Source organism: Spermophilus citellus, assembly GCF_964194105.1.
Source record: "Spermophilus citellus genome assembly, chromosome: 4".
Classification (NCBI taxonomy): Eukaryota; Metazoa; Chordata; class Mammalia; order Rodentia; family Sciuridae; genus Spermophilus; species Spermophilus citellus.
In genome coordinates this window covers 172070157-172084592 of record NC_138185.1, presented here as the reverse complement: position 1 = coordinate 172084592, position 14436 = coordinate 172070157, and the positions used below count along the sequence as shown (strand labels likewise).

Sequence of the window (14436 nt, the reverse complement as noted above, 5' to 3'; positions counted from 1 at the left end):
CACTTATGGAAGTCTTAATATAGGTTGGGTATTAAATATCACCAAAGCATTAAATTTTTAAGTGTAGTTGTATCAGTGTTGCTTATATATTTTTTAAAATTTTCGCACTGAGCTGCACCCACAGCCCATCTTTCTTTCATTCTTTCCTTTTTTTTTTTTTTTTTCTTTCTTGTTTTAGAGATAGGGCCTAAGTTGCCCAGGGTGATCTCTAATTTGCAGTCTTCCTGCCTGTACCTCCCAATTGGATAGAAATATGGATCTGTGCCACTGCACATTCCTAAATTTCTGAAGTGTTCTCATCAGCTAGAGATGCAGCCTCATTTACTGGCCATATCACATGCTATCTTTAATTTTCTTTTAAATACTGAGCAAAAATCATGCATGGTGACACATGCCTGTAATCCCAGCAGTTCAGAAGGCTGTGTCAGGAGAGTTGCAGATTTGAGGACAGCTTGAGTAACTAAGCAAGACACCGTCACAAAATAAAATAAAAAGGACTGAGGATGTAGCTCAGTAGTAAAGTGGCTCTGGGTTCAATCCCGACAGTTCAAAACCAACCAACCAATCAACCCAGTGTGAGTAAGTAGAAGTAAGATTAGCAAACTTGCTTACTAGTTGAAGCTGTGTGATGGGTACATGGAGGTTATGTTTCTATGAAAAAAAGAAAAAGCTTGGGAGACATATCAAAACTCACTTGAGCTGTTCTAGCACTTTTTTCATCACAGCACAATTTTATTCTTAGCCTTGAGTTCTGGTACTAGAAGGACTTTTTTTCTTTTTTCTTTTTTTGCATTCCATTGAGTTTTCTGAGGATTCCTACAATCCATTCACACTTTCACACCCATGACTGCTTCAAACACAAGAACCATGAAGTTATTTTATGAAAGAACCCAAGAAGCACAGATGATATTCTCTGCCAAACTAGCAGTCTTTTAATTCTCATTCCCTGGGTAAGGTAGGTTTAGGAGGGTGGATCTGAGGTATTTTTTTTTATCCATTTCTAGTAGAAATGTAGGATATGGCTTATTTACCTTCCCTCATGTCTTTTTTTTTGGGGGGAGGGGTGTCAGGGATTAAACCTAGGAGTGCTTAACCACTGAGTGATAACCCAGACCTTTCTATTTTTTTTTTTTTAAACAGGACTTTTGCTAAGTTGCTGAGGCTGGCTTTGAACTTGCAATCCTCCTGCCTCAGCCTTCTGAGCTGCTGGAATCACAGGCATGCCACTGCACCCAGCAACTGTGTACTGACAGATTTTCAATGACTTCTGGGTAATGTGAAAGCTGACTGTGAATGCCTTATAATAAAAAGGCAGAATTGAAAAAGCAACCACTTTGCAAAGAAATTTTAATTTCAATATTTTAATATGCATAAACCTCAAAATGCTTTATGACACCTGTAATATACTTATGGATGTATTTGATAAGTTCTAACCTCAATTTTAGGAGTTGTCCTCATCAACAATGCAGTTAAGACATAGTTTGCTGGCATTCTAACTGCTAAGCTCATACTCAAGGCAAATACTAGAACTTTTTATTCATAATTTGATTGACACCCAATTTTTGCTAATTAGCATATCAAAGGTCAGGCCCATGTGTTGGGGAAATGGCTTATAGACTAATATAGTATTAGAAATTTGTTCTTTCTAGTGATATTGAAGATAGAACCCATCCAGGCCTAGAAATGCCCACTTTCTTAAAGATGGCACAGCACCTGGGTCTCAATCACTGTTTACAACCCTTTCACTAAAGTTGGTTACTTGATAGTGATCATAAAAGGGAATCAAATGGGATATTGCCTTGTCTGCCTTGAGTAAACCTTTCTCAGGAGGCTGGTTCAAGAATCTAAAAGGACAGAAAACTAAAACTGCATTGAGTATACTTTTGTGCTTGTTTGTTTAGTAAATGTCTGAATGTGAGGCAGACTGTGGCCTAAGACATGTTTTATGGTAATCTGGTAATGAGGATGTAAGGGAATTGCTACCCCAAATCCATTTCAACTTTCGAAGCTGCTATCTATGTAACCAAAAAGAACCCAAGTTGAGGCTGAAAAAAATAGATCGGTTCAGTTCACAACAATCATATGATACACATTTAAATTTTTAAATTTTATTTAAACACTTGACATTAAGTGAAATTTAATCATAATCATTACAGAGCATTACCACAATATTCACAAAGAATTTTTAAAATAAAAGACAAAAGAATACAATCTTCAACAAGTTAAATGCCACCTTACTATGTAAACCAAAATAAAATAAAACCCTGATGCTAAAAAGGTACATATTCAGAGGTAAAACAGATACAAAAACATTTAAACATTGACATTATCCACATTCTTTGCAAGAGAGTACAAATATTAGTACCCTACATCTACAAAATTTCAGAATCCTGTTAAAATCAAAACCATCTCTGGTTTATGATACAGCACAATTCATAAGGCAAAAATATAGGCATTATCATCCAGTTCTTTAATTTCACTTGTATTTTAAGGCAAACTTGGAAATTTTTGCTTAGTATTTTAAAATGAATGAAACTTTACACATGATAACTTGACAAAATTAACAATAAATTATCTCTAGTTAAATATGTATAATATAAAAGACATATGGATAACAATTTTTTCTCTCTGCTGAGATGTAAACTGGATTTTTATTTGACTCCATATTCACACTAGTAAAATTTGTAAACCTATAATATTTAAAATGTACTTATTGTATTCCTGTCTCATCAATTGTGTCAACATTGAAACAATATACTGTAAGCGAAAAGTCAATATATATCCAGCCACAGAATCGTTATCTAATTAAATCATGTCTAATTAAAGTGCTGTTTACAAAAGGAAGAAAGGTTAAAGAGTAGAACTGGATGTTAACTTGACATGAGACATTTATAATTTCTTAACTTTCGACTACAGAGGTTATAGAGGTTATCACAAGTTTATTGAACTTTAAGCAGTAAATTTACTGTAGAATCTGATTTTCCTGAAAATGAGCACTTAGGTGACAATACTAGGAATCCAACACCAAAACTGAAAATTAACACAGCATGATATGTACATATATTTTCCTCAGTATTAGCCAGAGCTTTGATATTCTAGGAAATAGTTTGGGTTTTGTTTTTTTCCCCCTATAGCTTTGTTTTTCTTCTAGGAAATATTTATCCAATTTCAGGAAATGTAGAGTTCTATAAGTCAAGTTTTTCATAATTCTTTTTCATGCAATTAAAACCTAATCAGACTCTAAATAATTGTTTATAAGTAATCTAGGTGTTTAGGAAATTATGATGTTGGAGACAAGGAATTAAATTTATATTTTACCATACAGTTATTGGGGTACAGGACTCCTACACTGCATTTTACTCTTTTAAGTGAAGAGTATATCTTATTTATATTTCTAGCCACCACAGAATCTAACACAATATCTCCTTCATAAAAGTAGACCCTCCATATCTGTCAAACCATCAAAATAAACTTTCAAAACGTAATGTCATTTTCCTATCACTTACTTTTTCCTATCACTTGCTGTTACTTCCTATAATATTCATCCATATTTAAAACAATATTAGCAATAACAAATGGAGCTTTTAAGTAAAACTTTGGATTACATTAAAAATTAGTTAAAGGGCTGGGGATGTGGCTCAAGCGGTAGCGCGCTCGCCTGGCATGCGTGCGGCCCGGGTTGGATCCTCAGCACCACATACCAACAAAGATGTTGTGTCCGCCGAGAACTAAAAAATAAATATTAAAAATTCTCTCTCTCTCTCTCTCTCTCTCTCTCTCTCCTCTCTCACTCTCTCTTTAAAAAAAAAAAATTAGTTAAATTAGCCAGGCACAGTGGCACATGCCTGTAATCCCAGCGGCTTGGGAGGCTAAGGCAGGAGTATCCCGAGTTCAAAGCCAGCCTCAGAAAATGTGAGGCACTAAGCAACTCAGTGAGACCCTGTCTCTAAATAAAAAAATAAAAAATACAAAAATAGCTAGGGATGTGGCTCAGTGGTCAAGTGCCCCTGAGTTCAACCCCTGGTACCAAAAAAAAAAAAAAAAAAAAAAAAAAAAAGTCAATTCTTTTCCTACATCCAACAAATATTAAATTGCCAAACATTCCTAACAGATTAAATCTTTATGTAATGTAATTATAAAAGGCAATTTTTTTGCATTTGATTATATTAATTTCTATTCCCCTCTGCATTCTTTTCCAAAATATTTCTAGGCAATTCTAAATTGCTTTAGCTTGCCTGAAGATATATAATCATTTCTAATACCATTAAACCTGGGGATTTATAGCCAAACATTTTGATCCTTTTTAACAAGAAACATGTGGCTTTAAGTTCACAATTTTTCAGCAAAGTATTCATAATGAAACTTCTCACAAATCTCTAAGAGAAAGCTCTATTGTAAACTTACCAGTTGTCAAGTCATATTAGTAGATGTTATGAACAGTACAAAAGCAACCTTAAAATAAATATATTTCTAAATTTTGAATGTTTTTTTCTTCACAGGTTTTCATAATTTGTTCACTGGTACATGGCTTCTACTATTGCCCAAGATGTTTCACATTTAGTCTTCACCGGATGATATTTAGATTTTTCAAAAATAATTATCAGTATATGCTTTTGACCTAATTTACCAAATAATTATATGTTTTATACTAACTTGATAGTGGAAACAATACATGAGTTAAACATTGTTAAAAATAAAGCAGTATGGATGTATTTACAATTAAAATAATTTTCTATAGTCTTTCAAATTCCCTTATCTTCTAGGAGAAGGAAATAAAAAACAGTATAATAAGATGTATTTAATAATATGATTCATACAAAGACAACTGACTTAGGGGGTTAACAGTAAGGATGTAGAGGGCTGGGAATATACTTCACTTGGTATAGTGCTTGCCTCACATGCACAAGGCCCTGGGTTCAATACCTGGCAATTGCCCTCCCCACCACTCAAAAAAAAAAAAAAAAAAAAAAAAAAAAGAAAGAAAGAAAAGAAAAAACAACAACAGAAAACCAGTAAGTATGTAATGGAATCTATTTTAAATTGCTTTTCTTTATATAAAGTTTAGGCCAACCACAGTAGTGCACCTTATTACTATTCAACAGATTTATTCAAAGCAATGAAAAAGTTATTGCTATATATCATTGTTATTCAGACAAGCAAAATACTCATTTGATTTTATTAGTAGCTCCTGTTGAGTTCTAAGTTAGAAGAGACTAAAAATCACTTGCAAGGTTTTATAATCTGTGCAAATATTCCTAAAGCATGATACTACTTTTTTGATTAAAGATGATTTTACATAGTTTTGTAGTATATAGTCAACTCTACAACAGGTAGTTTATGGAAGAACAAGGAAAACTGCAAATTACCTGGTTATAGTTTTTAAGAAATAACATATATGCTAACAACTGAAACCTATGTTTTATAATTACAAATGGCTTCTTAACAATAGTTTTAGAATATCATGGCACTTAAGAATGCTGTATGAATTATTAGGAAAAATGTACAGTGGTCTTGCAGAGACTTTATAAAGAGATAGTGGGCAAGAAACAAATTAAGAAAATAAAAACAAAATGACTACAGTACCCAAACACAAGTAACAACATCATAAAAAACTGCAAGTTAATGTGTTTAAGACTTACAGACATTTACTAAAACATGCTAAAATAAAATAAGTTAACCATATCTTTTAAATAAGTGTTTACTGGCTAATGCAAACAATTTTGTTTTAAAAGATAATTTCCTTAATCAAAGCAGAACTAAATTAGAACCATTAGTCAAGTAAACATCGAGTTCCAGTTTTCCTCAATAACTTTAAAATATTCAGTTACCTAAGAAATGTACAAAGTAATACATAACTGCCTAGGGCTTATATTTAATGCATATATTTCTGTTTTTCAGAAGGATGTAATCCAGCAGAAGAACAAAGAAGACCAAAAGTGTATCTTTCTTTAAATCACTATTCAGTAACCATGAAAAACCTAACAGGCCATTTAGATGATTTTTGGATGTTAACATTAGTGTACTCACTAACATTTTTAATAAGCACAAACAAATTAAGCCTGTAAAATGAAAAACACTATCAAATTATGCCATGCATGTCACACCAAACATCCAAAAGAACATCTATTATAGCCTTGTTATATAGATCCTACAGTTAGCACCATTTTTATATCTGAACACTTGGAAAATGCAAACAAAGATCTTAAAAAAAACTAAAATTATTATAAGTTTACATGAAAAAAATCAATAAGCACTAAGGTTGGTCCTAAACACTTTCAAATATTTACATCAAGCCTGTTGTACTACTGAAGAAAAACTAAAACAACTGGTATGATCAGCTCATTCTATCCATGCGTATCATAGCACAGACAAGTAACTAAATTCATCCAGCATTAACCTGCACATATACAAAAGGCATAAACAGTAAATATCTGGCTTCTTAAAACAGGGCCCCAAATAGGACAATAAAACCAATTGTCTTGCAAATATATTACACCATTAGCCCTAAAACCAATTTAGCAGGAAGAATATTCATATGACTCACTATGACATGTTATTTACAACCTTTAAAAGTACCAAAAGTAAAAGCAGCCCTTTGTTTTAAAAATGTGAAGCATATGAATTTACATACAACAAGCAGTATAAACAATCCGTCCAATCATTCAATACACTTCAGAATCTAAAGCCTCTCTCGTCCTAGTAAATCATGATACATATCAAGGAAAGAGAGCTAAAAATAAAAAAATTAAAAAGCAGCAAGGTTTTCTCCATTTAGGAACATAAAACAAGTCTATCTCAGTCTTGGGAAAGAAGTGCACAATTCAATTGGCAAGGTCTTTCCTTTTTCTTCTTCTTCTTCTTTGATTATTGATTTACTGTGTAACCAAGAGCAACCAAAACTACTTGTCAATTCAAAGTACCCAACAAAACTTTGAGTCTTCATGCCACTTCAAGTTAAAATAAAACCAATGTAGCTTTTAGTTTTCAGAAAACTGGACATCCTTTTGTGTGGCACAAGTTTCACTACCACATAATTTCTAGGAGTTCACTCTTATCAAAGTGCAGTTAATCCAAAATTGCATCGACAGTATATCATGCCTGCTGAATCCAGCCACGTATCTGAGATAGGGTCATATTTCTGCACTGTGTTCAGATAGGAAGACCCTGAGTGACCCCCAACTACATAAAGGTAGTTATCAATTACTGCAGCACCAACTCCTAGGAAAGGTAGATAAAAAGAAGACATGTTAGCTATGAAGTCTATTTTTTCTAAAAACCAATGTGTACTTTAATGTTTTCTTAAAATATATTTCAACAATTTAACAAGCAACATAGAAATACATTTAATAGAAAAACACATCCTTAACATAAGAGTCAAATTATTCTTTTACCTCTGCTCTCCAATCCTACTCTCCACACCCCTGCCCCCAACAGCAAAGTACTATTTAAATTTTGATTTTTAATGAATTGTATACATTCACAGGGTTTAATGTGACACTTTAATATACGTACATAATGTTTAATGATCAGATCAGGGTAAACTATGGCAGAAAAGTATTATTAAGGCACTTCTATATGCTTTAAAATCCATTTATATTTATATATTTTCTAGAAATCATGCATTTCATCAGGTTTTCAAATATACTGAACTATATAATTTATGCTTTTAAAAATTATTCTTTATATATTATTATATATAGTTTGAAAAAAAGAACAAGTCTATACAAAATTTTAAGTTATTGTTTTTAAGGCTTTCCCTATCAAGAATGCTGAAAAAACTGATTACAAACAAACTCTGAAATGGTTAACTCCATTTTGTTCTGTTAATTTCCTTTTGATATTTATGTTTTAAGAGTTTCTTTAACTTAAAACCTGCCCCTTAAAATAATGTCATTTAAGTTTGGGTTAAAAAATAATTTTCCTTATTTTCAAATGATGTATTTGTTTTTTCTTTAGGAACCCTGAAATCCAACCCCTTTTCTTATCAACTGTGTCCCTTGGGAAGGACAGAACATTCAAAAGTAAATGTATGAATCATTGATGTACAAAACAAAATAGAACAATACAAGGAGTGTGTGTGTGTGTGTGTGTGTGAGAGAGAGAGAGAGAGAGAGAGAGAGAGAGAGGGAGGGAGGGAGGGAGGGAGGTTGGGATTATAAAACATATAAATCAATGAGATCTATTATACGGCCAAAAAAAAAAAAAAAAGCTTCTAGAAAGATATATTCTATTATCAGCATTTCCCAAAATGTGTTCTTTCAAGTTTGAGAAAATGATAATATACCCACAGATATATTAAAAGCACAGTTAAGAAATCTATGTTGTTTTGCCTAGCTAGTTGTTTTTCAAGTTTATAACAAAAAAAAGTTTTTCTGGAAAAGTAATACCCTTGTTCTTCTATGGAACTACTATTCCAAGAGCATCACTGTAGAAAGCACAGTCCTATATTTTTATAAATTCATAAATTATTATTACCTGTTCTAGGTTCTTTCATTGGTCTACACACAGTCCACTGATTTTGATGGGGGTCATATCTTTCAATGCTTGACAAATGTGAGACACCATTATGTCCACCCACCACAAAAATAAAGCCTAGCATGACACCCACGCCAAAGTGAATCCTTTTATCAGCCATGGATGCAACCATCTCCCAGGAGTCTTTACTTGGATCATAACGTTCCACACTGCAAAAATTCACATGACAAAAGAATTAATTTACAGATCCTTTGTGTCACATTTTCTGCCAAGCAAAACTAAAACCTGCCATGGTTTTCAAAGTTCAATAAAGAAACAGATACAAACCAAGAGTAGTCTATCCCAAATATTTAGATTTTTGCCAATAAGTTTACAGAATTAAAAGTTTACCTTGTGAATAGGGTTCAACAATAACTGTCTGCTATTCCATTATACAATCATTCTTTAGTATTCATAAGGAATTGGTCCCAGAACCCAAGTGGATACTCAATCCCTTATGTAAATGGTGTAGCATTTACACCTAACCTCCCATATACTTTATCTCTAGAATACTTATATCTAATTTAATGTAATGCTATGTAAATGGTTGTTGTATTATTTAGGGAATAAGAAAAAAATCTGTACATGTACAGTATAGATGCAATATTTTTTCAAATATTTCTCATCCATAGTTGGTTAAACCCACTGATGCTGAATCTGCAGATACAGAGGGCCAACTGTACTGTTTCAGCAACAGGTATATTAAAGGCACAGAACTTAAGACAGAAGACCTGGGTTTAAGTACACATGCTGCATTTCTAGAACTGGACTAGCCCTACCACTGTGGCTCTGTGTAAACCTGAATACATCATTTCATTTCACCTGAAAAAACAGCACAACTCAAAGGGTTCATATAATAAAATCAAACAAGAATGCATTCGAAAATTACAAATATTTTTAAGAAAACTAAGGATACACAGATAAGGAAAAGAGAAGAGAAGGAAGAAAGAGCAGTGTTTTTTCTCACAGGATAATTCATGTGATTTTAGTACAGAGCACACTACAGATTCCATAGCACAAACTGGTTAATCATAATAATTTATGATTGATTTAGGAGAATATAGGATTAAAGTTTGGTATGCATCCAGAGAACCTGTGGTAGTTCCAAGTTTGTTATGGAGACCCATATCAAATCAGAATTTTCAAAAAAGCTTCTTCAGACCATTTCAGAATATTTGTAAGCCTGTTATTTGCCCTGAAGGGGCACAAAGGCACAAAGGTAAACTTAACTGAGCTTGTTTTGGTTCTGATCTCACTTTCTGAAAAAGGCTTAGGCATTTGAGATGCTGTTAAGCTCATTCTGGAAATCATAATAGAGACTAGATAACAGTGTTTGTGAAAAGATTTCATGATAAACTCATTAGACCAAAATCATGGGACAAGAAAAGTTGATGAACTCTAGCAAGACTTTAAAAATCCAAGAACATTATCTCAAAATTAAAATATGTAAATCTTTTATTTTAGAAATTTTTGCCAGAAGTTTTTCAAAGAATAGAAATGCTTGTCGGGGACCCAAATACTTTTCATTCAACTAAAGGATCAAGAAAGGAGGAATAGTTTAGATTAAACTGAAATAATGCTGTTTAAACTAAGAAATACTATTGTGCCAATCACTTTCCGTTCTTTAAAACACTAAAAAAAAATCAATAAAACACAGACCACTCCAATTATTAAAGATAAAAATCTTTAGAACATCAATTTTCAACAAATGTGCAGGATTATGATTAATATTCCATATAAGCACTAACTTTTTTTCTCATACATATTTCTCCTTTATTCAAAGAATATATCACAGAATACAGAGATCTCTAATTCAGATTTTAGCACAACCAAAACACATGTATGATATAACATGAAAATATGTCTTAATCATAGAATAAGAATCCACCAAGGAATATTTAAGTGAGACTTCAACTTTATAATATAATATTGTACTGGCCTATAGGAATTATATTTCCATATCTTTATTCTATTAAGCAACGTAATAAAGACCTTATACACATATACACATGCACATCCATACACCACACGAAATCTAAAAATTGCCAAAATCTTACTTTTACATTTTCTGAGTTTTAAAATGTAGACCATTTAAACAGAATGACTTAGTGTTAATTTAATACAAGGGATGTAATCTTAAGTTTCTTTGAATTGCCATATAAACAGTTACATTTAAGAAGCAGGTTAAATTCTCAAATGCCTATCAATATCACTTAAAAAAATTAAAAATGAAGCTCATTGATACATACAAATTATTTAAAACTCAGAAATTATTATTAATAATCCCTTTTAAAAATCTCCCAACATGTACACAATTTAATTATTAATTTAAATACCTGTTCATGTGAGCAGGACCATACCCACCAATGGCATATATCATTCCATCCAATACAGCTGCAGCAAAACAACTTCTTGTCGTAGTCATTGGTGCCACAGGTTGCCATTTTCTTATTTTGGGAATATATTTCTCTACAGATTGTAAATAAGATTGTCCATCATATCCACCTAAAGCATAAAGTTCTCCTGCAAGAACTACTACTCCAAGGGTACTTCGGCTCTCATTCATTCTCTCTAGTGAAGTCCAGGTATTTGTATCAGGATTCCAGCATTCTACTGAATTTTCATGTTTTCTGATAGTGACACCAGGACGCACATTAGTTTCAATACCACCTATAACATACACTTTTTGGTCTAAAACACATATTCCAAATTCATAGCGAGGAATGTTTAAGGGTGCCAAACCAATCCAAGAGTCACTTTGAGGAAAGTACATCTCCACACTAAAGAATAAGCAGAAAAAAATAAATTTTAAAAACCCAAATGGCCCATAAATAAAAATATGTTTAATCTTATCAGTAACCAGGGACATGCAAATTAAAGCCACAACAAACCATGATACATCTTCCAGACTGGCAAAACTGTAAAGATGATAACATCTCTTGGCAAGAATGTGGAGGAAGGAATGCAGATTGTTAGTGAGAGTGTTAACAAGTACAAACAAATCTGGAAAACAATTTCACACTATCCAATAAAGTTCAAGATATGCATGTGCCTTTACTCATCAATTTCATCTCTATGTGTCTACTCTGTTGAACATTTACTGTAGTCAGTTTTGTAGCAGGAAACACATACAGAAAAGTTCTTTGGAGCACAATGCAATAATCCATCAAAAGGAGAATAGTTAAATAAGATGTAGTATATCTGTCCCACGACTGAACAATTTTACTCTTAAATAGGTACACAAGAAAAATGCATATATTTGTATATGTACAAGAATGTTCACTGCAGTATTATTTGTAATCACCAAATATTGGAAGCAGTCCAAATGTTCATCAACCATTATTTACAGCAATGAAAATGAACTGAATACAGCCACATGTACTTGGGGTGAATCTTACATGTATTTTTTTTTAATATTTATTTTTTAGTTGGACACAATATCTTTATTTTATTTATTTATTTTTATGTGGTGCTGAGGATCAAACCCAGGGCCTCGCACATGCTAGGTGAGCACTCTACTGAGGAGCCACAACCCCAACCCCTTACAGGTCTTTTGAAGGAAAGATGATAAACTCAAAATAATATATTTTGCATAATTTCATTTATATCAAGTTCAAAAACATGTAAAACTAATCTCTGGATTAAAAATGTAGATAGTGATTATCACTGGAGTAGGACAGAGAAGGAGCTCCTGAGTGCTATTCTATTTTTTGAACTGGTTTGTACTGCTCACTTTTATGATAATCCACTGAGTGGTACAAGTGGAATTACCCTCTTTTCTATTTATGTGTAAGACTTTAGTATTTAAAATTAAAAAATTTCATTGTAAAAGAAAAAATTATGCTATGCTAATACACCATGTCAGTGAAAGTAAATGAACTATTTCCTCATGCAATTGCACAAGAGAATTTCATTTACTGTTCAGTGAAAAAACATCTCCAAGTATATATAGCACTTCCATTTATATAAAAATGTATAAAACCTGATAGTAATTGAGGTTCATTTGACAAGAGGAAAAATTATAATGAAAAGCAGAAGGTTAATACAGAATAATGTTTACTTCTTGGGGAGAGAGGGAGATGGCAAGGAGATACGTGGGGTCTTCAAATGTATTTTTAATATCTATTAAGCTTGTTGGTATCTGTCTTAGACTGTTTTCTGCTAATAACACAATATCACAGACTAGATAAGTTATGAAGAAAAGACAATACTTTTGACCAAAAGCCATCTTTTGATGGCTTTCTCATTGGCAGTCTGACCCGTGTATGGGTGTGTGTGTGTATATGTGTGTGTGTGTGTGTGTCTCTCTCTCTCTCTCTCTCTCTCTCTCTCCACACACTGGTCATTTCCCACTTCACCAATATTCAATCATGGTGACTCCACCCCATAACTTTATCTAATTTTAATCACACATCGCCCACCCCCCCACCAAAGGTTCTATCTCTAAAAATCACAGCCAAATTAAGTTCCACATCATCATTTCACAATATCAACTCATGAGCCTGTGGGAGACTCACTCAAACCATATTATAAACCATATTATTCTACCCTTGGCCCCCAAGGTTAATGTCCTTCTCACAAATGCAAAATGCAATCATTCCATCCCTTCCAGTCCCCAAGGTTTTTAACTCATTCCAGCATTAATTCAAAAGTCCAAAGTCTCATCTCCTTCCAGCTGTGAGCCTCTGTTTAAAAAAAAAAAAAAAAGAGCAGGATACACTTCTAAGTTATAATGGCAGGCTGGCACAGTGGCTCAGGAGGCTAAGACAGGAAGATCCAGAGTTCAAAGTCAGCTTCAGCAATTTAGTGAGGCCCTAAGAAACTCAGTGAGATCCAGTCTCTAAATAAAATACAAAATAGGGCCGGGGCTGGGGCTGAGTGGTGGAGTGCCCCTGAGTTCAACCTCCAGTAACTCCCCCAAATAAAGTTATAATGGCAGGACTGGAATAGGATAAACATTCCTACTTCTAAAAGGGATAAACAGGCAAGTAGAAAGGTGTAATTGGGCCAATTATGCCAGCAGGGAAGACATTAAACCCCTAAAACTCCAAGTCCAGCCATCTTGTGCCTACTGTAGCAGGGGCCCCTGGGTTAGGGCAGCCCTGCCCCGACTGCTTTGCTGATTATAGGTCAGCCACAAGTCCCAAAACTCAATAATGCAATAGTATAAGAGTATATATTCTTTTTCCAGTATGATCAAAGTATTTTGATTAACTTCATAATTATCAAATGCCTATTTATAATCAGTTTTATTATTTAGCTAGATTTTAAACTGTGAATTTGTACCAGTGATATAACAGGGAACAATTTGAGTTTAACAAGATGAGTTTCATTGAGGAAATAGGGATAAACCTTGAGTGGAAAAATTCCAGAGAGCAGGAGATGAGGAAATAAAAACAGCGAGTATAGGTAATTTTTCTAATTATTTTTTAAATAGAAGAATAAAACGGACACGAGGAGTTACAAAGTGAAACACAGAAAGACTATGGGATGCCAGAAAAATTAATCTGGGAGTTTAGATTATAAAATGTTTGTATGTTCATGGCAAAGATATGGTACACTGGGAGGTGATGATATAAGAGAAAGACAAGATAAGTAGAAGAGCAAAATATTTGCATAAAGAGAAGGAATGGCCCAGACCTAGTGGTACACACCTGTAATCCCAGTGGCTCAGGAGGCTGAGGCAGAAGGATTGCAAATTCAATCCTCAGCAATTTAGTGAGTCCCTAAGCAATTTATTCTTTCTTAAAAAAATAAGAAAAGGAGTAGGGATATGGCTTATTAGTTAAGCACCCCTGGGTTTAATCCCTGATACCAAAAAGAAAAATAAAGAAAAAGAAAAGGAATGGAATCTAGTGAATATAAGTAGAAACATACCTTATATAATCAGAGATATGACAAATTATGGTATAATGGTGTATT

The 14436-nt window shown here is 33.2% G+C and overlaps 1 protein-coding gene across 6 annotated transcripts in view; it reads right to left on the bottom strand.

Moving 5' to 3' along the window:
- Positions 1 to 3813: 3813 nt before the first annotated feature.
- The window catches only part of KLHL28 (kelch like family member 28), a 36914-nt gene continuing 26291 nt past the window's right edge, over positions 3814 to 14436 (bottom strand). For 5 of the 6 annotated variants that reach the window (XM_081289926.1, XM_081289930.1, XM_081289928.1 and 2 more), the window contains 3 exons: positions 10851 to 11294; positions 8476 to 8684; positions 3814 to 7218 (listed from right to left, as the gene is read on the bottom strand). In XM_081289926.1, coding sequence (XP_081146052.1) covers positions 7055 to 7218; positions 8476 to 8684; positions 10851 to 11294 — 817 coding nt within the window. In that variant the 3' untranslated portion in view covers positions 3814 to 7054. The remainder of the gene's footprint in view (positions 7219 to 8475; positions 8685 to 10850; positions 11295 to 14436) is intronic. The other variant, XR_014021446.1, reaches the window with a different exon arrangement.